Below are 25,252 nucleotides of genomic sequence, written 5' to 3' on the forward strand. Positions count from 1 at the left end.
GTTCATTGGGCATTCCTTCTTCCAATGACCCGGGCGTCCACACTGATGACAAGTGGTGGTTGGAATGACGGCAGGGGCTGACGAAGGGCATTTGTGGGAATAGTGGCCCACTTGCCCACACTTAAAGCAGGTTACTGGCTTTCCCTTACATTCACCAGAATGCATCCTTCCACAAGTGTTACAGGCTGACAATGGGGGTCGAGACTGGTTGGAATAGGACATTCTTGACTTCTGGCCGCTCTGGCTCACATTCACACTCATTGGCCGCTTAAACCATGTGTTCTTTCCCGGTAGGGACACTGCTCCTCGATTAAATCTAGTTGGGAAGCTCCTTCCTGCGGAACCTCCACCCATGCTCATGCTTTTCCTCTTTATTCCCTTTTTCTCTCTTTCCTTTTGCATCTGTTCACTTTCGGCTTCTACAATTATGGCCTTTTGTACCAGAGTGGCATAATCAGTAAGCTCAAGGATTGCCACCCTATTCTGAATCCACGGTTTCAGTCCCTGCTGAAACCTCATAACTTTCTTTTCCTCGGTGCTCACAAATTTCGGCACAAACCTTGATAACTCAGTAAATTTCGCTTCGTACTCTGCTACAGATAAATTATTCTGCTTTAGCTCCAAGAAATTGAGCTCCATCTGGTTTTCCATAAACCTCGGGAAATATTTTCCCAGAAACAACTGACTGAATCTCTCCCAGGTTATAATATCATCTGTCTCCATGTTTTTCTTGGCCTCCCACCAGTAGTTAGCCTCTCCTTTCAGAAGGTAGGTAGCAAATACAGTCTTCTGTGCCTCATCGATACTCAGAATCTCAAAGGATTTCTCCATTTCCTTTAACCATGCCCTTGCCTCAACTGGGTCGGCTGATCCGTGGAACTCAGGGGGCTTAAGGGACTTAAAAGCCCTGAAAGAGTTTGCCACAACATTGTTATTTCCTTGAGGGGGTGGGTTGGGTTGTCGTTCTAAGTTCTGCCTTAGTAGTTGCATGAACTGGCCCATGGGATCCATGCCTGGGTTTGGTACTGGTTGCTCAACCTCAGTTTCTCCTTCTTCAGCCTCTGTCTCAAATCCCTCAACATCATATGTTTCCTCCTCCTCTTCATACAGGGAGTCATCCTGTTCAACATAATCCTCATCTTCATCTTCACTGTGTTCCTGGTTCCTATCGTCCTGGTTATGGCTTCCCTGGTCCTCAGACCCAGGGTTCGCCCTAGTTCCAATCTTTCTTGGCGGCATGATACTGATAATAAAAAAAATTATTGGGAAATTCAACGTTAGGTCACAATCATACACAACATTGTGCCTTGCACAGTTCTATAATGGGGAGAATGTATCTCTCAATTCTATTATTTTATGACAGTTCTAATAAGAAGTGCAGTAATAATAATGATAAAAACAGTGATCTCGTCACTAAGGAACTGAACTGAAAGGAAACAAATATATACATAATGCGAGAAATACATAGTTTGATCTGGTCAAAATTACAACAGTGCTACAGCCGTCTGCCTCAAAAGTGACACACAAGAGTCTAACTGTCTAGTCAGAAAAAAGGATGCTATTTACAGGTAGTCTCGAGCTGGTTGTTCTGTTGGTAGTAACTGTTGAAAGCAAATGAAATGTTCCCATGTTGGTCGAGATTTGCACAAGATGTTTCGTATCCTAGGCTAGTACAACCTGCATTTTCACAAGCGTAGCTTACGCTAGCTGTAACTTCTGAATCCTCAAGACTTGCTGCAGATGACATTACACACCATTTTTTAGGAAGATACTGAATATTGCTTGCTGCTACTAGACCACTACTATCTGCTGCTCCAAGCTTCAGATATATTTAGGTTTACCATCAAAGTAGAAAGTTCCCCAATGTCCTTCAAAGTTACCTAGTTGAATGCTCTTGAATCCTCGTCTATAAGGCTGAATAAATAAGCATCTATAGGGCCTGGTTTCATTGGAGGGCAGGTAAACTTGTATCAAGAAAGGTTCCATTAAAAGCAGCAACGAATGGTTCATTTCCAACTGCAATATACCTTTCAAAGGACATTGAGAACTGTGAGTTGAGGGAAGAATCGGCATTTCATATGCTAGATGAGATATTTGTATGATATACTTATAACATTACTACGTGTTATAGTAGGATATACTTCGAAGAACCACAAACACAACAAACATTACAGACAGATTAGTTCATTAACTTAAAAAATGAACGCAGATGGTAGTGCCCTGTTATAAAACAGATGGAGAAAATAACCCACTTCACATACATCACGCTAAATTATAAATTCAAATCAGAAGTTAACTGTTTCAATTTATTGTATGTCCTACAAACAAGATGAGAACCTTTTATCTTATCTGCAACTGCCAATGATTAAATATCTGATTTCTTATTGAATAAAAAACAATGCTAATAGCCATCAAGAATATATCAGTAAGCAATCATAACAGTCATGATATTAATTACTTCAACTCTATTTCATGGACCACAAATAAGTCATAGCCATATGTACACACATCTGGTAGGCTACACATAACATTTATATTGAACACATCCAATTCAGAACTGCCACCAATAATAGCGAAAATACAACTGTGTTATTTTTTTTCTCAATTTGCATATAGTATCTGTCAGCATGACCAACTATAATAATCAATTAAAATAAAATGTAAATGTAACACCCCCAGATCCGGGGTCGGGAATCCGGGTCGTCATGGTCTTTCTTTCCACAATATCACTTCACTTAATTATAATAAATAACCTTATGCTATGACCCCACACTAACACACACCACAACCCGTTATAGTCTCAGAGATGAAATTGAAATAAGTACAAGTCCTTGAATCCACAATTTAAAAGTTATTACAACCCAAAATGATTACTTGATAAATTTACAGTTAATTGCCATTATCTGCCACAAGTTATAATTATACAATATTTGGTTCCCAAAAGTAGAATGCCTGATCTACCAATAGATCTACCTCTGCAGCTATAGCAGCTACAATATCAACGGGAAGACGCGGGACGCTTCCCACGCGCTTGCGCTGGGTCTGCTTGAGTCTGGCCATCTTTCCTAACTGTTGTTGTGTGATGAAGAAATGAAGCAAGAGTGAGCATTACAGCTCGCAAGATAATATATAGTGTAAACAATAATGCAAGTATCTAAATGGATAACTTACTAGAATCCTTTATCAAGCGTAAGGTAATTACTTACTGGATATAAGCTTAAAGGAAGATGAATTTACCAATTACTTCACTATACTTATACCATTTTTAGAAATCTACTTGAACTACTACTGTTCAAAGTATAATAAGTTTCGAAAGGTCATCCCATAGATGAGACCACAAGTTAAAACTTGAATAGATTCAATCTTTGAAACACTTTTAAAGGAAATGAAGTTACGAGATACTTCATTCAATGGAAACACCATTATAAATGTTTGACTTTGTCAAAGCTTCGGCAACCACCCATTCGTAGCCTTTCGATCGAAATGCTCTGGGTAGTGTTGCAGAATTGTCCAATTGGATGATGAACTCATTACGGGAGTGTTAGGTCCCAATGTGTTTGTAGAAGGGGGGGTTGAATACAAACTATACAGTTTAATCGAATTTAGTGCGGAATAAAAATTGAAACAAAATTCAAGTTAAATAAAAATATTATTAAACTTGAAAGGTGTTACAACAACGGTATCGATTACAAGGGATTAATCTCAAATTAATTATCACAAATCTAGAATAAATTCGACATGAACTTTTTCCAATTTTTGCAATAAAAAGAATCAAATGCTAAAAGCAATTTGAGATTAAGTTCTAGGGATTTTGATCCGCTAGATAGTTACACAAGAACAAGATAAAGATTTCTAGTGGTTTGGATTTAACTTTACAAACTAGAAATTATGATCTTGAAATATGCAGATGAAAAGATGATATATTGGTCGGCTGCTTTTTCATTTTGTTCTTGAGTTGTTTTTTTTTTGAAATTATGTTTTGTTCTGCTGCTTCTGTTGCTTTTGTAATCAATCAACCTTTGATTTAATTGGCAAGACAATCCTTTTAGCTCAGCAAGACAATCCATTGAGCTAGCAAGACTTTCGGTGAGACTATTGATTAAACTAGCAAGACAATCAGAATGAACTGGCAAGACAATCCTCCTCCCAGTGTAACTTTCGGTATGACAATTGAAATGACTTGGCATGACAATCGGTACGACAATCCAGATTGTCATGCTAGTTCATTTTCAATTGTCTTGCTGATTTAAGACTGTTTTTAATCCAATTAAACTTCTGAAAATTCTTAATATTAATTCTGAATTAATTAATCAATTAATTAAATTAATAAATAAATTAATCTTTGCAGATATAATTTATTTTCTTAATTAAATTATATTACTTAATTAATTAATAGAGAATTAATACTAATCCTGAGCAGCAACCATTCTTCTGAAAATCTTCTGAAAATCACTGAGAATTATGAATCAATTCCACCACTTCAATGTTGACACTCGATGTACTGTCTGGTTCATGAGTGACTAACTTCCGTGACGTTTCTTCATGTCTTGATTTTGATTTTAGATTAAATCCCTGTAATTAATTGATACCCTGACGAGATCTCTGTCACTTGATTAAATCCACAATCTTGATTTATATCACTGAGGCTTGAACAATTTCTTGAACTTCTTCCAGTAAATTAATTCCTCAAGTCTGTAGATGAACCTTGTTTCTGAATCCTTTGACAAATGTTACTTTATGAGATCTCTTTGACGGGAGATCCACTATTTACTTGTTGCATTCTTATTTGAGTTGAGTTAAATCCTCGAATAAACAAATAGGCTATGACATATGCCTTACAATCTCCCCCTATTTGTTTGTTAGACAATAACGCACAAATACCTAGAGGATAACTCAACTAACAAATAAGAAAAAGATATAAACATAAATGCAAAGTAAATAGCAGAAAAGTTCTGGATAACATTTAACCTTTTCCAGATTCCAAATAGATGTTCCTCTAGACTGAACATATCTTCAAGTAGTTTCATCTTCTTTTGTACAACCACATTTCCTGTTGAGAAGCGCATATCTGTCTTGCTTCTCCCCCTATGAGAATCAACTGATTAAAGAAGATCACCTTCATTTACCACCTCTCCTGTACAATAGGATCCGTAGTTACAAATAACAATGGTGTGGTGTAGTGTACATGTTTGATCTTTTTCTTCCTCGCTGCTATTTCTCCCCCTTAGTTGAGGAATCCTCCAAACTATTACTTAAGCTTTTATCTCCCCCTTAGTGAAGGAATGTATGCTGTCGTCTGAAGGAGTTCTCATATTTCACTTGGTTGGAAAAGAAATAACCAGAAGTTTCTCTTTCTTCCTTACTTTGAGTATGTGATTCTGTTTAGTGTACCTCACATGTGTTTCACTCTTCTCTCCATTCGTGTTTACACTCATTCTCACAAGTGTATCACTCCTCTCATAGCTCCATTATTCAGCTGTACCCTGCAAGGAAAATCACCTTAGCCATCCATAAGGAGGTCATAGGTGGTGCAATGGGAGTTCGCAAATCCCCATCCTTGTTAAACTCGTCAGATGAATCTGAGTCATAATCTACAAGTTGCTAGTATCCCTTTTAGGGTTCCAGATTTGAATTCTGGGAAGGTAAACAATGATCCAAAGAATTTAGCACAAAGATCAAGATTCCCTTCTAATGTCTGTGAAGACATTTCCTTGTGACTCTTCAGGTAATATCTGAATCATTGTCAAAAAGTTGTCGATCTGCACTATGTCAGATCCACTATCCGCAGATGCATCCAGGGGATTTAAGCCTAGGGAGGTAGACACTGACCACTGACATATGGCTTTTGGATCAGTATCCTCTCCTAACACCTGTAAAGGCAATTGGTCCATTAACGAACCTTGAACAATCGAATCTGACCTTAAAATGGTCGAAACTCTTGTTTCCGTTAACTCTTCCTTTGTGTGTGTAACCTTTCCTTGTGCATCAAGAATTGTTTATGTTTGAAGTGGTGACACTACATCGGATACCATGGCCGACAGGCAAATTTCAATAGACACACCCTTTTGAGAGAATGAATCTAGTAATTGTTTTTGAGCCTTTTCAGCCATTACATCTTTTTGAGAAGATGTATAGGGCTAGCAGTTGTCTCGGTTTAAATACTATTCATCTATGTAGGAGACAGAGCTACTGGGTCGACTACAGAACCTTCCTTATGTGGTGCACTAAGGCACTATCTCCCTCACGCTCATTCATACTACATTTAGTGGTAAGATAGTGCTGGTTGGTTCTGTTTCTGTGTTTGTCTTTACAGTCTGGAATAGAAATTATGGGTTTTCAACCTCATGACTGTCAATGAAAGAAAGTCATTGGAGACTGAAACTGTATCACAGAACATATGGCAATAGAGAGATAAAATGTACTTAAGATCTATAATGAATGAAAATTATACATTTAATCTTTTGAGAGTAATGATGTACAATAGTGATTTCAAAAGATTTTACATGAAATAAGAAATCACTAATGTAGAAAGAAGTTTGATTTACTCCTAAAACTCACTGCACATATAAAACAATATGATTGTGCCTAGTGATTAGAGAGTTATAAATATGACGATTACTTGAGCAGTACACTAGTTCATACCAACCTGAAGTGAGATTGTGAAGAAGAGATTGCATAGTCCAATAGATCTGCAACTGCAAAGTCCATGAACTAAGGTGCATTGACTTCCTCTTTTGACTCACCAACCAGGAGTACACTTGTACACATCTTACTAGAGTCCAATTCCAAGTGTAATGTGCATCAGGTGCCTGATATATCGTAATATTCTCAAGTCTCGTCACTGGTGCTATATGTTAGATACTGCTTCCTGATAATAACCTAGCACACTATACAAAATTTCACTGATAACATATCCAACTTGCAAACAGCCATATCCCTCAGATAAACCTTTGCTGTTATCTCCAAAGGTAACCAGGGGGCCAGCTTTCTCAATCCACATTTGATAGTAGGGCTCTATCTCCGGTCATATGTCTTGATGATCCACTATCAAGAATCCACACTACCGGTTCCACCTGTTTAATACCCTGCACTACAAATGGATTAGACCTTCTTCGGAACCCAAACTTGGTTGGGCCCGGCATACTTGTAGAATTTTCCTTTGTCAGGCAAAACAACATTTTTAATTTTAATGGTCTCAACTTTCTCAATGACTGAACATTTGACCTTGTAAACAGCCTTAACAAATTTCTGTTTAAGCTTAGGCACAAATATCTCCTTTCTAGCCTTAGAAGGACTAGCAGTCTCAGACCTATCATTCTTCTTATTATTCACATGCTGACGAGGAGTAGTCTTATCATTAGAAACATGCTTACCATTAAAATAAGCATACATCATATTAAAAGCACAAGACATATAATTAGAAACACCACATGCTTTATAAGAGATATTAACAGCAGGCAATTTATGCATGGTAGATATGTCATTTTTGTTATCCAACTCATGTGTGTCTGAGTTAGTCTCAGTTGCTTTCATAACTTTGACTGGAAGTTTCGACACACTTGACTTGGAAACAACCTTCTCATTAGCATGATCTTCAGCACGTATTTCTTCTTGAATAATAGAAGAGGTCGCATCAAATGGTTCAGCAATTGATGCTTTATAGAGGGGTTCATCAACACCCTTAAGCACATGTGGTACTTCCCTCCCTTTAGCACATACATGAGGAGGGGAGTTTATGCCTAATTCTCCAATAGCAACATTGTAATCATAACCTATTCCAGATGTTTGATTAACAGCTTGCTTACTGTAGAACTCTTTAGCCTTCGAACAAGAATTGAAGTAGGCTCTAACCTTAGTCTCAAGACCGGTGATCTTGTCTTTGAGAATAGTTTCGAGTTTTCTATAACAGGCAACTCTATTCTCTAGAAAAGATACTTGTTCTTTTAACTTGTCTTGATTAATGTGCACAAGTCTTAATTCATTGACCTCTTTCTCAAGGTCTTTGATCTGTAAACTTAATAGTTCATTATCACGACGAGCACAATCTAAGTTACCTCCTAGATGATAAACTAATTCAGCATCAGTATATTTTACCTCTTTTCTTGACGATGAAGCTTTTCCATCAATAGCCATAAGAGCAAGATTATCATCTTCTTCATCTTCACTATTAGTATCATCCCAGCTTCTTCCCTTTGCCAGGTAAGCCCTTTCAGAGTTACTCTTCTGATTTGAATCATAAGAGTTCTTCCTTACTTGCTTTGGCTTCCTGCATTCTGTGGCAAAGTGTCCCAACTCATTGCAGTTATAGCATCTAATGGTGCTCCGATCAACCATCCCTATTTTGTATCCACCACTACTGGTGTTAGAGGATGAAGATCCACCTGTCTGGAATCTGTTGTAGTTGGACTTGTACTTGAACTTGGGATTTCTCTTGAATCTGACATTGCAGAATCTCTTGACAATTTGGGACATTGACTCATCTTCCAATTGCTCCAGCTCTTCCAAGGAATAAAAATCATCACTGGATTGATTTTTAGTAGGAGGATCATATTCTGCTACTATCACATTTTCCTCAGCCTTGGAAAACTGCACCATTCTCTCCGACTGTTGAGATTGTTGTTGTTGTTGACCTTCAGCTATAAGAGCAGTAGATGTGCTGACCATTCTATCTTTCCCATAGACTTCCTTTTGCTGAATATGCTCCAACTCATAGGTTTTCAACACACCATAGAGTCTATCCAAAGAAATCTCACTCAGATCTCTAGCTTCTCTAATGGCAGTGATTCTATGTTCAAGATGAGTTGGCAGTGTTAAAAGGAACTTTTTGTTGACCTCCCTGATTGAATAATATTTCCCATTTATGTTTAGGTTGTTGATCAACGCATTGTACCTTTCAAACACTTCAGTAATTCCTTCTCCTGGATTTGATTTAAAATGTTCATACTCAGAGGTTAGGATCTCCAACTTGTTCTCCCTAACTTCTTCTGTACCTTCATTAATCACCTCAATAGTTTCCCAGATGTGTTTGGAATTTTTACAGTTCATCACATGTCTGTTCATTAAGGGATCGAGGGAATCAACTAAAATTTTCTAAAGGCTGGCATCCAAGGAGGCTTCTTCTTTTTCAGCAGGAGAAAAATCCTCAGGCTCTTTTGGATAGGTTCTAGCTTTGGTAATCACAACATCATCTACTATCACCTCTGGTTCAATAACCATTGGAGTTGTTGGACCCTTCTTTAACAAGTTCAGATATTTGGGATTTGCAACTTGTAAAAACAAGACTATCTTCTTCTTCCACATGATATAATTTTCTTTGTCAAATAGTGGAATTTTAACGGTTCCAACTTTTTGTGAAGCCATTATGAATTTTTGAATAAATAAAAATTCAAGGAGTTGAAAAATCACAAAAGTCTTGGATCTTGATTTGTTCGTTAATCAGAAGGCTCTGATACCAATTGTTAGGTCCCAATGTGTTTGTAGAAGGGGGGTTGAATACAAACTATACCGTTTAATCGAATTTAGTGCGGAATAAAAATTGAAACAAAATTCAAGTTAAATAAAAATATTATTAAACTTGAAAGGTGTTACAACAACGGTATCGATTACAAGGGATTAATCTCAAATTAATTATCACAAATCTAAAATAAATTCGACATGAACTTTTTCTATTTTTACAATAAAAAGAATCAAATGCTAAAAGCAATTTGAGATTAAGTTCTAGGGATTTTGATCCGCTAGATAGTTACACAAGAACAAGATAAAGATTTCTAGTGGTTTGGATTTAACTTTACAAACTAGAAATTATGATCTTGAAATATGCAGATGAAAAGATGATATATTGGTCGACTGCTTTTTATTTTTGTTCTTGAGTTGTTTTTTTTTGAAATAATGTTTTGTTCTATTGCTTCCGTTGCTTTTGTAATCAATCAACCTTTGATTTAATTGGCAAAACAATCCTTTTAGCTCAGCAAGATAATCCATTGAGCTAGCAATACTTTCGGTGAGACTATTGATTGAACTAGCAAGACAATCAGAATGAACTGGCAAGACAATCCTCCTCCCAGTGTAACTTTCGGTATGACAATTGAAATGACTTGGCATGACAATCGGTATGACAATCCAGATTGTCATGCTAGTTCATTTTCAATTGTCTTGCTGATTTAAGACTGTTTTTAATCCAAATTAAACTTCTGAAAATTCTTAATATTAATTCTAAATTAATTAATCAATTAATTCAATTAATAAATAAATTAATCTTTGCAGATATAATTTATTTTCTTAATTAAATTATATGACTTAATTAATTAATAGAGAATTAATACTAATCCTGAGCAGCAACCATTCTTCTGAAAATCTTCTGAAAATCACTGAGAATTATTAATCAATTCCACCACTTCAATGTTGACACTCGATGTACTGTCTGGTTCATGAGTGACTAACTTCCGTGACGTTTCTTCATGTCTTTACTTTGATTTCAGATTAAATCCCTGTAATTAATTGATACCCTGACGAGATCTCTGTCACTTGATTAAATCCACAATCTTGATTTATATCACTGAGGCTTGAACAATTTCTTAAACTTCTTCCAGTGAATTAATTCCTCAAGTCTGTAGATGAACCTTGTTTCTGAATCCTTTGACAGATGTTACTTTATGAGATCTCTTTGACGGTAGATCCATTATTTACTTGTTACATTCTTATTTGAGTTGAGTTAAATCCTCGAATAAACAAATAGGCTATGACATATGCCTTACAGGGAGTTTGTCGCGCCAGGAAGACCACTTACGATGATCAGTCGCAGTAGTACAACCCCACCATTTTTTACATGTAGAGGAGAACCTGTCGGATTTACTTGTCAACCGAACACTGGACTCCTAAGGAATGGACCATCTTAGCGGAACTTCCAGGCCATTTGGGCCAATATAATTAGGCTGGGCCGGCGCCACTCGACCACTAACGCCACTCCTAGTTCAGATGATATCCATGACTCTGAAACGTAAAGCTCGTCCCCACTTTCCCCAAGTAGAAACTTGTTGATACGGCTCCACCAAGAAGTCGTATCTAGTTGGAAAGGAAAACTCACCAATATTTCCCAGGCGATGCCTGTTAATGGATTAACTTGTTCCAAGAATTTTACTTCCCGAGTGTTGGGTAAGTAATCAAAAACTCTTTTTATCAAAATAGCAACCTTGTTGCGAATATGAACTACCCCACAGAGCCGGATCCCTCAGGTTTTGAGCGAATATTTAAATCCCCTTTAAAAAGGAAGATCTTAAATATAAAAATGAGTTTTGGGATCCGCCCTAACCTTTAAAAATCATTTTGAAGACTCGAAAACACTTTAAAGAGTGTTTGGAGTAATACTGATTTAATGAAATAAATTAGTCCCAATATATTAGAAAATATCTAAATATTATTATTTAAATAATATTCCCATAAAGAATAATCTTTATAAAAATAATTGAAGTAGAAGTTTTAAAACTTATACTTGCAATGTATATTAAATAACCAAAGATATACTTATACGAAAGTACTATCTTTATTTGAATAATCAAAAGTGAGTTTGATTATCGACACATTATTCTTTAATAAAATTAAGAATAATAATTAGTAAATAATCGGAGTCATAAGTCCTCGAATGAATATTCAAAATAATATTCATTAATAAATTAAGCGGAGTCATATGTCCTCAAATGAATATTCAAAATAATATTCAATAATAAAATAAACGGGATCATAAGCCCTCGAATGAATATTCAAAATAATATTCATTAATAAAATAAACGGAGTCATATGTCCTCGAATGAATATTCAAAATAATATTCATTAATAAAATAAAGTTATCGAATAAACCTTATTTGATTCATAATTTTAAAAACTATTCATATATATATATATAAATATATATATTATACTCGGGAGCATCGACTCCCGGTGATAGGGATAAATAAATTATGATTGTATAATTAAATACTGCATTAATTGTACAAACTGTGGGCTGCTAGGCCCAATAAAAAGATATATGATACTCAGACCAGAAAGGTTAAGCCTGATGGACCAGATCCGGCCTGATGGAATAAAAAAGGCCCAAAAGCCCTGATTATTAATTAAATTCGTAATTAATTAATAAGGGACAAATCAGATGTTGAAAAGAGTCCCGATAAGGATATAAATCCTTGGAGATTAGCCTCAAGGGGACCTAAAAGGATAAGGAATCAGTTTCCTACTACCTAGGACTCCAAAGTCCATTCTAATTATGAGACTTGCCCACCAAGTCTCCTATACCAAGTCCAATTCAAGGACTCCCAACACCTATATAAGGGGTCTCACCCCCACCAATCAGAACTACGTTTTTTGGCTTGATTCTCTAATTCACAGAGATACGTAGGCATCTCGTAAAGGCAGAATTAAGCTACGAAGTACGAGAGCAGCCATTAAAGGCCTTGAGCTCCCGAATCTTAGTATTAAATACAGCAAGTAATAACCTTAGTTTTTTATCCATAACATTTGGCGCCGTCTGTGGGAAAACAACAACAACCATGGCGAGAACACGGAGAACAATTGGAGCTCTAGAGGAAGGAACACCATTAGAGACAACCCAGGTGATTTCATCAACCGTGGAGGTTCCTCCCCATTCAACTTATGCATCTACTCAGGGGGAAGCCCAGACAGGGGCAACTCATCCTCAGCCACAAGGGACAACTCCCCCGACTATTCAAGGTACGAATCCTCAAGTTCAACAAATACATATACCTGTGAATTCTCGACCCGTCGGGTATGAATATTCAACTATTGTTACTACTAACCCCCCTTATGGGATGCCCCTTCACCCTGAGGTTGGAGGAAGCGGATATGCTGGGCGAAGCGAAGCACGAGGGCGGTCGCCCCCCTATATACGAGGTTTGGATTCTATCCCTGAGGATCGGGAATTTTCTGGTCCATACACTGAGAGAGACTCCGAATCTTCGGATGATGAAGTGGCCCCGAGAAGGAGGCGTCCTGGAAAAGAGCCAATGGCCGATGGAAGGCAACGCCCCCAAAGCACCCCATGGGCGAATCCCCAAGAAGTGCAGGAAAAGATCAGGGCTCATGAGGCTGAAATCCAAAGGCTGAGGTGTGATTTGGAGGCTCACCAAGCCACCAGACCCCACATACCTCCTAGGGGGAGAAATCCTCCTCCTATCATAGACCTGGATGGTCCGGTAAGAAGAAGGGCTGCTGTCCCAAGAACTGATCCAAGCAATCTCCTTCCCCTTGGAGATCCTGACGATCCAACTCCACCCTTCACAGAAGAGATAATGAATGCCCATATCTCAAGGAAATTCAAGATGCCTACTATCAAAGCCTATGATGGCACGGGAGACCCCGCTAATCATGTTAGGACATTCTCTAATGCACTGCTGCTGCAACCCGTGAATGATGCTATAAAGTGTCGGGCCTTCCCTCAAACCCTGTCGGGTATGGCTCAAAGATGGTACAGTCGCCTGCCCCCAAATTCTATTGGATCGTTCAGAGAATTAAGTCAGGCTTTTATTAAGCAATTCATCAGTGGAAGAGTCCATGAGAAAAGTTCAGCATCTCTTATGAGTCTTGTGCAGGGAGCTAAGGAATCCTTAAGAGATTACCTGAATCGTTTTACAAAGGAGGCTTTAAAAGTCCCAGACCTTGATGATAAGGTAGCCATGATAGCACTGCAACAAGGAACTAGGGATGAGTTTTTCAAGATGTCTTTGGCCAAACGACCCCCTGAGAGCATGTTGCAGCTCCAAGAGAGGGCAGGGAAGTATATCAAGGTTGAAGAAAGTATGAGGAAGACCGTAGTAAGTAATGAGCCCACTGGAGGCAAGAAACGAAAAACTGATTTGGAGTATATCGCTAAGGACAAATATCCTAGAACCGAACAAAACCCTGATTCAACCCCCAAGAAGGGAGGACCTGGGCAAAAGTTCACTGAATACGCTAAGTTGAATGCTCCCAGAAGTCAGATTTTGATGGAGATTGAGAAAGACAGAGATATTCGCTGGCCTAAGCCCTTAAAGGCTGATCCTGCCAAGCTAGATAAGGGCAAGTATTGTAGGTTTCACAAAGATGTTGGCCATGACACCGATGAGTGTAGGCAGTTGAAAGATGAAATTGAGTTTTTGATTCGAAAAGGAAGATTGAACAAGTATACTGGAGATGGAGGAGACAGAAATAATAATGGAAGGAAGAACTTTGAAGATCGTAGGAGGGACCAAGATGATCAGGGGCGGGATCCCCAACCTAGAGGACCAGTTATAAACACCATTTATGGAGGGCCGAGACCTCGAGGGCCTGTGATAAACACGATCTTTGGAGGTCCAACTGCTGCTGGATTGTCCAAAAATTCCAGAAAGGCATATACTAGAGAGGTTATGCATATTGTTGGAGAAGCCCCGAAGAGGGGCTGGACAGAAGTAACATTGGCTTTTGATGATTCCGACCTAGAGGGTGTGAAGTTTCCCCATGACGACCCGCTGGTCATAACGCCGATAATAGGAAATAGCCCGGTTAAGAGGGTCCTTGTGGATAATGGTGCTTCTGTGGATATCTTGCTCTACGACACCTTTCTAAGGATGGGGTATAACGACTCCCAGTTGACACCAACCGACATGCCGATATATGGATTTGCTGGAGTAGAATGTCCTGTGGAAGGGATAATTAAATTGCCAACCACCATAGGTACGGAGCCAAGGCAAGCAACGCAGATGCTGGATTTTGTGGTGGTAAAGGCTAGTTCAACTTATAATGCTATCATGGGGAGAACAGGGATACATGCCTTCAAGGCAGTCCCCTCTTCCTACCATTCAGTCATGAAGTTTCCCACCCGAAACGGGATTGGAGAAGAGAGAGGAGATCAAAAAATGGCTAGAAGCTGTTATGTGGCCTCTTTGAGGGCAGATGGAGTCGGGGGGCAGGTTCTTCCTATTGAAGATATGGATGTTCGAGAAAATGATGAGAATAGAGGAAGGCCAGCAGAAGAATTGGTTTCGGTTCCTTTAGATCCCAAGAATCCTGAGAGGATGACTTTTATTGGAGCCACATTAGAGGAGCCCCTTAGAGGGAAGTTAGTGAAATTTTTGCAAGAAAATAGTGATGTGTTTGCATGGTCAGCAGCTGATATGCCAGGCATAGACCCGGAGTTAATTACTCACAAGCTAAACGTGGATCCAAGCCGGAAGACAGTGAAACAAAAGAAAAGAAATTTTGCCCCGGAAAGACAAGAGGCTATAAGGCAGGAAGTGGAAAAACTCTTAGAGGCTGGTTTCATTGAGGAGATTCAATTTCCGGAGTGGTTAGCAAACCCTGTAATGGTGAAGAAGGCTAATGGAAAGTGGAGGATGTGTATAGACTTCACCGATCCGAATGATGCATGCCCCAAAGACTGTTTTCCGCTGCCTAGAATTGATACCTTGATTGATGCCACCGCTGGACATGAGATGCTGAGTTTCATGGATGGGTTTAGCGGATACAACCAGATCAAAATGCATAAGGATGACATTCCAAAGGTATCATTTATCACTGACTTTGGTGTTTATTGTTATCTTATTATGGCGTTTGGTCTCAAGAATGCAGGAGCCACCTATCAAAGGTTGGTGAATAGAATTTTTAAGGATCTTATTGGTAAGACTATGGAAGTCTATGTTGATGACATGTTAGTCAAGAGTCTAGTAAAGACTGATCATATAGCCCATTTAAGGGAAGCTTTTGAGGTCCTGAGGTACCACAAGATGATGTTGAATCCTACGAAGTGTGCTTTCGGAGTAGGATCTGGAAAATTCTTGGGACTGATGGTCTCAAAGAGGGGAATTGAGGCTAACCCGGATAAGATAAAGGCAATCCTGGACATGGAACCACCAAAAACTGTTAAGGATGTTCAAAAGCTTACAGGAAGGGTTGTTGCGTTAGGACGATTCATCTCCAAGTCAGGAGACAAGTGCTTGTCATTTTTCAAGTCACTAAAGAACATCAAAGACTTCGTATGGAGTGAGGAAAATCAGAAGGCATTTGAAGAGTTAAAGAAGTATATGGGCCAGGCCCCGTTGTTGGCCAAGCCAGTTCTGAATGAAGTTTTATTCTTGTACTTGGCTGTTTCAGAGAGCGCCTTGAGCGCGGTGTTGGTTAAGGAGGAACTGAAAGTCCAGAAACCCGTATACTATGTCAGCAAAATTTTGCATGGTGCTGAGTTGAATTATTCAGCCATTGAGAAATTCGCTTTAGCCTTGGTAATGGCTTCAAGAAAGCTGCGTCCTTATTTTCAAGCTCACCAAATTGAAGTGCTAACAAATCAGCCACTGAGAAATATCATTCACAGTCCCAAGGCAAGTGGGAGACTGATTAAGTGGGCAATAGAGTTGGGAGAGTTCGATCTCAAGTATAAGCCACGTACGGCCATAAAAGCCCAGGCACTAGCTGACTTCGTGGTGGAATGTACCATACCCAACCAAGAAGTCGGGGGGCAGGAAGATACCATACCTCAAGACAAGAGAGTCGACAATGGGGACAGGGAGAAGAATGACAAGGAGAAAGAATATTGGGTTCTCTATTTTGATGGAGCATCAAAAACAAATTTCAGTGGAGCAGGGTTGGTTTTGCAAAGCCCTGATGGGTTCTTAATTGAGTATGCTATGAAGTTAGATTTTCCAACCACAAACAATGAGGCAGAGTATGAAGCCCTGATAGCTGGCCTTGGTCTAGCTGGGAAACTTAGAGTCAAAAACTTAAAGGTCTGTGGAGACTCGAAGCTGATCATATCCCAGGTAAAGGGAGAATTTGAGGCAAGGGATGATACGATGGCTAAGTATGTCCGCCTAGTAAGGGCTGTGATGACCCAATTTAATGAATGCCATGTTGAACACATTCCAAGGGAAGAAAATGTTAAGGCAGATGCGCTATCAAAGTTCGTTTCGTCTGAGAATGAAGAAAGTTCAGGAAGTGTGTACTTCCGTGTTTTGAAGACACGGAGCATAGATGTTAAGCTAGTGGCTCCCATAGGCTTGGGGACGTCATGGATTGATCCCATCAAGGCTCACATTCAGACCGGTTGGTTGCCAAGTGATGCAACTGAAGCACGGAAGTTAACTGTTCGGGCACTAAGATACTCTTTGATAGATGGGATTCTTTACAAAAGATCTTTCGTGGTTCCCTACTTGAGGTGTCTCAGGCCCGATGAGGCACGCTTGGCTCTTGAAGAAGTGCATGAAGGTATTTGTGGACAACACTTGGGGGGCAGGGCCTTGGCTCATAAGATAACTCGTTTAGGCTTCTATTGGCCAGAAATGATGGCTGATGCCAAAGAATATGTAAAGAAGTGTGACCGCTGTCAGAAGCATGCACCAATTGTTAGACAACCCCCTGAGATGCTGACCTCTATCAACTCGCCTATTCCCTTTGCCATGTGGGGGATGGATATTCTAGGGCCTTTTCCTATGGCCACGGCACAAAGGAAATTTCTGATTGTAGCCATTGATTATTTCACCAAGTGGATCGAAGCCAAACCCTTGGCCAAAATCACTACTAAGCAGGTTGCACAATTCCTGTGGGAAAACATTATGTGCCGATATGGAATTCCCCGTATCCTTGTCACTGACAATGGAACACAATTCAACAATGAGGAATTCAAGAAGTATTGTGAAGAAAATGAAATTGAGTTACGATTCACCTCTGTGGCTCACCCGCAAGCCAATGGACAAGCAGAGGTAGTAAATCGGATAATCCTGGATGGACTAAAGAAGAGGATCGAGAAGTCAAGAAATAATTTGGTAGATGAGATACTTCCAATATTATGGGCCTACAGGACTACTTGTAGAGTCACGACAGATGCAACTCCTTTCATGTTGGCATATGGGGCGGAAGCAGTAGTTCCCGTGGAGATATCACATTCCTCTCCAAGGATTCAGGCTTTCGATGAGAAAGAAAATGAGGAAGGGCAGAGATTAGCCCTGGATTTAATTGATGAAGTGCGAGATAAAGCACATGCAAAGATAGTAGAATATCAGAAAAAAGCTTCATTCTACTACAACCTAAGGGTTAAAGAAAGGTTTTTTAAACAAGGCGATCTAATCTTGAGGAAGATAGAAGCATCTGGTGTAGGACAAAAAGGGAAGCTTGCCCCGAATTGGGAAGGGCCGTACAGAGTCAAGAGTGTTCAAGGTAGAGGAACCTACAAGCTAGAGACTATGGATGGTTTTGAAGTCCCGAGAACTTGGCATGCACAAAACCTGAAGGTTTACTATGTGTAGGGAAGCCGGATACGATTCTCACTCGTCAGGATGGCGAGTAGGTTGAAAAGCACCTTGAAGCTTTGCTTGCTTAGGATTTATATGTTTTAGTTTTATTACGAAGTTTATTAAGACTTGTGTAAGGGACGAATCCCAGACAATTTTATGAAATTCATGAGTTCTTCAAAGTATGTTTGTGGCCTAACAAATAAAAATCAAATGCATGGATGCAAGCATAAAAGGTGATAAATGAAATAGATCTGATAGATGTTACAAAAGTTCGATAAATAAAGTCTCGAAAATAAAAAAAAACAAGCCACGCAGGGCTGAAAAAGCTCTAAGGAGCTGAAGTACCCTCGGCATCCATATCATCGTCCTCTCCACTCTCGCTGGATGTCTCTTTCGTCTCGGAGGAGGAGGAAGAGCTGTCGTCCTCAGCAGGTCTGGAAGAAGACTCGGGAGGAGGAAGGAGTGGATCCTGAGGAACATGGTCCGAGACAACTACTCGGGTACGAAACCTCTGTAGCAAAGCCTCGTCATCAGGGCAGATATAGTCCGCCGGGTTAATATCAGGACAAGCCTCGTTCACGGTCCCAAGGGCCGTGTCCCAACCAGTCCTAAAAAACCCAGGAAAGACTGAATCATCCCTAATCCTCATGGATTGGGCAAACTCCTCCGAGTCCAGATAGTTGTCTATAGCTTTATCCTTCTCCGCCCGAAGTACCACCAGCTCGGCGTTAGACTCTCCGAGTTCTTCCTCCTTGCGCTTGAGCTTCTTCTCCAGGGTAGCGTACTTCTTCTGTTGCCTCCTGAGGGCATTATCGGCCTTATCAGAAGCCCGCTTCCACGATTCGGCTTGCCTCACAGCGCCTTGAAAGTAGGCGTTAGACTGGAACAAAGCAATTAACAAAGTATAAGGCAAGAAAGTGCTACAAGAATGAAAAATAAGTTTAAAAAAGAGAAGGCATACCGAAGCCAGAGACTGAGCTCCCATGAGCTTAATCCTCTCAAGATCAGGGGTGGCCACCACATCAGTAAAATCCTTGGGAGTCACGCTATGGTAGGACCAATCCCAAGCATGTTTCGTGGAACCAACTACGGTGTCCCCTCGGCAGAATCCCCAGAGAGGCTGAAAGGCGCCTGTGGCAGCAGCAGTAGGGGCAGCAGCAGTGATAGGAGTACCATGGCCTCCAGCTCCTTCAGTTGAAACCTCCCCTATAGGCTCTTTGTGCTTCTTCAAAAAGATAGGCTCCGTGGCCTTTCCCCGGGTGTCTAGGCCTGCGAGCCGAGCTTTCTTCATCCTAGCTGTTTCCTCAACCAAAGGAACATTGTCCTCGTTAATCTCCTTAGCAGCTGAAACAAAGCAAAGGACAAAATAAGTGATGTTAATAATGCATGAAATGAAGTAAAATTGAGAAGGGAAGAAAAATACCCTGTTGAGAAACAGAGGATAGTCCCACATGAATCAGGGAAAACTCCTCTAAGAGAGTCCAGCTGGTGGTGGTGCCATCATCCTGAGTAAGCCCATTATAAATAATAGTTTCTTCAGGAGTTAAGTGAATGGATTTGAGGCTACCATCACTGACCTTCCCGAAGGAAGATCGAAAAAGTGTGCCCCAGTCACCATTCTCCCAACGTAACCCAACGAAACTATTCCTCCAATTTTGATTATTATCAGGAATAGAGGCGCTGTTAAAGATATGTTTGCTTTTGGGCCTTTGCTTGACATAGACCCAGCCACAGATATTGGAAGAACTATTGTAACACTGAAAGACTTTCCTAAAAACAGCTACAGAAAGAGGAAAGCCCTCCCTAAGACAGCAGACCATAAAACATAGAATGTTCCTCCAGGCGTTTGGAGGAAGCTGACACGGGTTGATTTGTAAATCAGCCAAAAGATGAGGAATAAAGGGGTGAAAAGGAAACCTAAGCCCAGCATTAAGGGCATCTGTGTAAATGAAGAGAGTATCGGGTCTCCAGTGGCAAGTATGATCACCACCAGAGACTGGAACTAATCTAAGAGGAGGAAGGACGTTATAACGAGCATTTAGTTTATTGAAATCTATGTTGTGCCAAGTATTACAATGATTAAAAGAGTCGAGATGTGCAGTGGAGGGATATTCATCCCCCCTAGTGTTAATCATATCAATTAAAGACATATATGAAGAGCGGATCTCGATATCCTTACCTCGTTTTGAAGCAGAGGCTATCTTGGCCGCCCTCTCAGAACTCTTGTCAGCCATTAGTAAAGCTGGGAAAAGCCTGGAAACTTTGAAAGGAAGGAGGCTGAAAACTAGGGGAGGAAGGTTGAGAGAGAGTAGGAAGTTGGAAGAAATGTGTGAAATGAGGAGTGAAGAGTGTGAGTAGGAACACTCCCCCCACCCACCTTTATATAGCCAAAGAAGAGGTGATTTGGGCCTTAAAAAGCCCATTTGGGCCCAACAAAGAGAAGGTTCTGGAATTATCCTGGAAATTCCTGGAAAAACCAAGTGAAAAATTTTAATTTTTAAAAAGATTCTGGAAGAATCCAGAAAAACCTTAGAAGAACCTGGAATTTGGGCTCAGAAATAAGGCCCAATTCTAGAAAAACCTTGAAAAAATCAAGCCCAGTTAAGGGCCCAAAGTGTTTAAAAAGCCCAGGTAAAAAGGCCTTTATATTAGGCCCAGTTAAAAACAAAAGTTAGCCCAATAAGGGAGGGGCCCAATCAACTAAAAACCCATTGAAGGGTTGGTCCCAGAAAATTCAGCCCAAATTAAGGGCCCAGGTCAAATGGGTCAAGGTCAAAACAAATATATTCTGAACTCTTGACCCCATTCGAGGAGGACTTGCACCAAGATCCTAGCTGAATGCATTGAGGTCGAATTTCCTTCGACCAAGGCTGAAAAAAGGGGCTAATTCGGTCAAGAAAAAGAATTCTGACCAAAATTCTTGGTCGAAAATACCGGAATAGTTTTTAACCCTGCTTCTTGACCCAGCTCAACCAGAAATCAAAAGAATTCCTGATCGAAATGCTTAAGGTCGAATAGAATTCGATCAAGGCTCAAAACCAGACTTAATTCGATCAGGATTTAGACCCATTCGACCAAGAAATACGAAGGAATCCTGGCCGAACCAATCCTGCTCGAAATAGCTTCGACCAAGGCAAGAAAGATGGTTAATTCGGTCAGAAACACAGGAATCCTGACCGAAAGGGACAAAAATTCCTAGTCGACAAAAAAAAAAAAAAAAAAAGGAAAAAAGGGGGTGAAAATCCTGACCGAAATTCGACCAGGAATTGAGGTCGAAAGCATTCTGCTCGAAACCCTGTCGACCAGGGCAATCTGAAGGCTAATTCGACCAGGATCCTGGTCGAATGGATTCCTGGTCGAAAATTGTATAAAAAAAAAAAAGAAAAGGAAGAAAAAATCCTGGAAAATTATAAAAAAATAAGGAAATTCCTTAAAATAATTTCTGAAAAATGTTAATATTTTCAGAAATAAGGAATAAATCCAGAAAATAAAGGATAAATCCCAGAAATTAGGGAAAAAATCCAGAAATTAAGGATAAATCCCAGAAAATTAGGGAAAAAATCCAGAAATTAAGGATAAATCCCAGAAAATTAGGGAAAAATCCAGAAATTAGGGAAAAATCCCAGGAAATTAGGGAAAAATCCCGGAAATTAGGGAAAAAATCCAGAAATTAAGGATAAATCCCAGAAAATTAGGGAAAAATCCAGAAATTAAGGATAAATCCCAGAAAATTAGGGAAAAATCCAGAAATTAGGGAAAAATCCCAGAAAATTAGGATAAATCCCAGAAATTAAGGGAAAAATCCAGAAATTAGGGAAAATCCCAGAAAATTAGGGAAAAATTCCTGGAAATTAAGATAATTTCTGAATAAAAGAAAGATTCATTGTAAATGTGTAGGTCGCTCCACACTTTACACAAAAACGAAACCCTGTAAGGGAATGAATAGACCTAACTTCTGCGAAACCTAATCAATGTTTCCCAAAAGTTGGGGGGCAAATGATAGGGATAAATAAATTATGATTGTATAATTAAATACTGCATTAATTGTACAAACTGTGGGCTGCTAGGCCTAATAAAAAGATATATGATACTCAGACCAGAAAGGTTAAGCCTGATGGACCAGATCCGGCCTGATGGAATAAAAAAGGCCCAAAAGCCCTGATTATTAATTAAATTCGTAATTAATTAATAAGGGACAAATCAGATGTTGAAAAGAGTCCCGATAAGGATATAAATCCTTGGAGATTAGCCTCAAGGGGACCTAAAAGGATAAGGAATCAGTTTCCTACTACCTAGGACTCCAAAGTCCATTCTAATTATGAGACTTGCCCACCAAGTCTCCTATACCAAGTCCAATTCAAGGACTCCCAACACCTATATAAGGGGTCTCACCCCCACCAATCAGAACTACATTTTTTGGCTTGATTCTCTAATTCACAGAGATACGTAGGCATCTCGTAAAGGCAGAATTAAGCTACGAAGTACGAGAGCAGCCATTAAAGGCCTTGAGCTCCCGAATCTTAGTATTAAATACAGCAAGTAATAACCTTAGTTTTTTATCCATAACACCCGGTTTTAGAAAAAGTGTTCACCTTTGGGTCTCCTATACAAAGGGTATATGCAAATTACCGCTTATCTCTAGCATATGTATTATCAACTGTATCAGCAGATATATGTATCAAGAATACGAAACAGGCATGCATATATACCACATCACATGCTACAATATATCGCAAGAATTTGCTAAATAACCATTATGCATCTATCACAAGATAATGCATGTACAAATGTATACATCACAACAACAGTATAACGGATAGAAAACTTGCCTGAGCGACTGGGGGTTATAAATGGCTTGGGACGAGTCTGGTAACCTATAAACAACATATAAGTTGAAATTAAACCAAAGTCACTTATCAATCTATTCTTTAACCAATTTAGACTCTAACGCTCGCTTTGCGCTTACTGATTCTCTTAAGTCGCTCGAGTACCCTCGGCTCCACCATTTTTAATTATTACGAGTTTTAAGGTGATTATTTCGCGAGTGTCTTACCAACTGCCTAATACACTTTACATAAATGTTTCATACTCCAATTAGTCCTTTTAGGTCTTTAACCTATGTTTCAAAGTAAGGCGAGGGGTAATGATTCGTTCGCGAAACGCCGTTACTTAAAACGGTCGTTTCTCCTAAACCGTACATCGAAATCAAACGAACTATATATCAAAACGAAGCTCGTAATATGAAATATCTAATCATGGCAATGGTCAAAACCTAGCAGTGAGTTCACGGGTCCTAATGTTAAGAACAAAAACAGCCTAAAGTAAATCGGACATTATGACGGCTATGTTTACCCGATTACCCAAATTTAAACCACTCCAAATCATCTCACAATCAACTCACAATCAACATCCCAACCAAGACTCCATCCATACTTTATCATAACAGCCCCAACAACTACACATTATCAATTTATACTATTCTTAAACATGAATTTAAACTACACTTAAGTTCATTAATCAACAATCCAAGAATTACCACTCCAAAAACTTCACAAAACCAACTAATCTCTACATTCACAACAAACAAGCCTCTCATGAATTATAACAACAATAATAAACCTAATTACTCAAATAAAGTTAGGGTTTGGAGGGGTTATACCTTCCTTTGAGAGTGGAGAATCAAGTAATTAGCTTGGAATCACCCTTAAAGTCCTTATCCAAGCTTAATCTAAACAAAACTTCAAGAACAAAAATTTTAGTTCTTGAAAAACACTATTCACCATCTTCTTCCATGATTTTTAGGAAGAGATTGTGAATGATTTAGGATCTCAAACTTATAGGATATCCATAACTATGCATAAGGAGTCTTAGATAATTACCTTGCAATTTAACAAAGCTTGGAACTAGGATTTTGATTTTTCTTTCTTTGGAAAAGAAAAAAAGCCGAGAGCTTTGATGAAGGAGATGAAAAATTTTGTGTTTTTAGTGAAAATGAAATGTTTTGGCTTGGTTGGTTGACAAATTTGATTTGTTTTGTTTTATTACCTTTTTACCATGGTAACTTTTGTGTGGTTCTAATTCAACCAACAACACACTTTGCTTGGTCATGCTTATGTCACCATGTGATGTCACCGTCCCTCCTTTGTCCTCTTCTTATTGGTTTGATGACATCATCCCCACTAATCTCTTTGATTAGCTTTTAATTATTTGGCTAATGACCGCTGATCTGTTATACGGTTCGCTTAACTTTCGTTTTCGTTTATCATTTGAGGGATCATACCCGGGATCTTATTACTTAGGTTCCCTTAACCTTTCTCAATACATTATATTCCTTTCATGATCCTCTCTTAAAATCCTTGAATTTAAATCCTTTTTATCCTGTTACCTTATACTCAATTCTTTCGATATTTGGTGGATTTTCGGGAAAAATCAAAAGGTTCAAATTTGGATTCTGACGATCTTTACATACACTTATATATCATATAAAGTACCAATAAAAATCTCAGAATATCCATAAAAGAACCCCTACATAGTGTGACATGAAAAGTTTTCTTATTCAACAATATTAGCAAAAACACTATTCATAAGGGTTACAAAAAGTTCAAAATTTTGGGGTTATTACAGTAAACATCATCACCATTAAACTACCTAAAGACGGTAGATGATTAGGTTCCACTAAACCACTGTTTTAAATAGTTTACAGATTCACTTATTACAGAATAGTTCCTATGATTGAAAGTAATCACAGTTAAATGAAACAGAACACTCAAAACATACCAAACATGAAGTAATTATCTCATCAGACAAGCACAAAAAATATTTACTAAAATCGCAACAAATAAGTACTTCAAAGGCACTCGAATAAAATAGAATCGCATGAAATCAAACACAGACAGTCTGATACAAAATTTATGTGAGACAAAAATAGAAAGATTCGAGTACTAATCATCAAATACGTACCTCATATTGACACTGTTGGAAGAAATATGAGCAGAAACATTCTT

The 25,252-nt window shown here is 39.1% G+C and overlaps 1 protein-coding gene across 1 annotated transcript; it reads right to left on the reverse strand.

The window, feature by feature from the left end:
* Window positions 1-1,558: 1,558 nt before the first annotated feature.
* LOC141718361 (uncharacterized) lies at window positions 1,559-20,831 on the reverse strand. The gene is made up of 4 exons (XM_074520745.1): window positions 20,428-20,831; window positions 19,210-19,592; window positions 18,624-19,128; window positions 1,559-1,734 (listed from the first exon to the last, which is right to left on the reverse strand). Exons 1-4 carry the CDS (start codon window positions 20,669-20,671, stop codon window positions 1,559-1,561), a joined length of 1,308 nt encoding a protein of 435 aa, XP_074376846.1. The 5' UTR covers window positions 20,672-20,831.
* Window positions 20,832-25,252: the final 4,421 nt, after the last annotated feature.

This window comes from Apium graveolens, chromosome 4 (genome assembly GCF_009905375.1).
Source record: "Apium graveolens cultivar Ventura chromosome 4, ASM990537v1, whole genome shotgun sequence".
NCBI lineage: Eukaryota > Viridiplantae > Streptophyta > Magnoliopsida > Apiales > Apiaceae > Apium > Apium graveolens.

Excerpts from the sequence above, each read along its gene's own strand:
- LOC141718361 (XM_074520745.1), bottom strand. The coding sequence starts at position 20,671 with ATGGGCTTTTTAAGGCCCAAATCACCTCTTCTTTGGCTATATAAAGGT. Across the intron at positions 19,593-20,427 it reads AGCCTCTGCTTCAAAACGAG|CTGCTAAGGAGATTAACGAG; the intron begins GTAAGGATATCG and ends GCTTTGTTTCAG. Across the intron at positions 1,735-18,623 it reads GAAAGAGACATCCAGCGAGA|CAAGTCTTGAGGATTCAGAA; the intron begins GTGGAGAGGACG and ends TGTCATCTGCAG.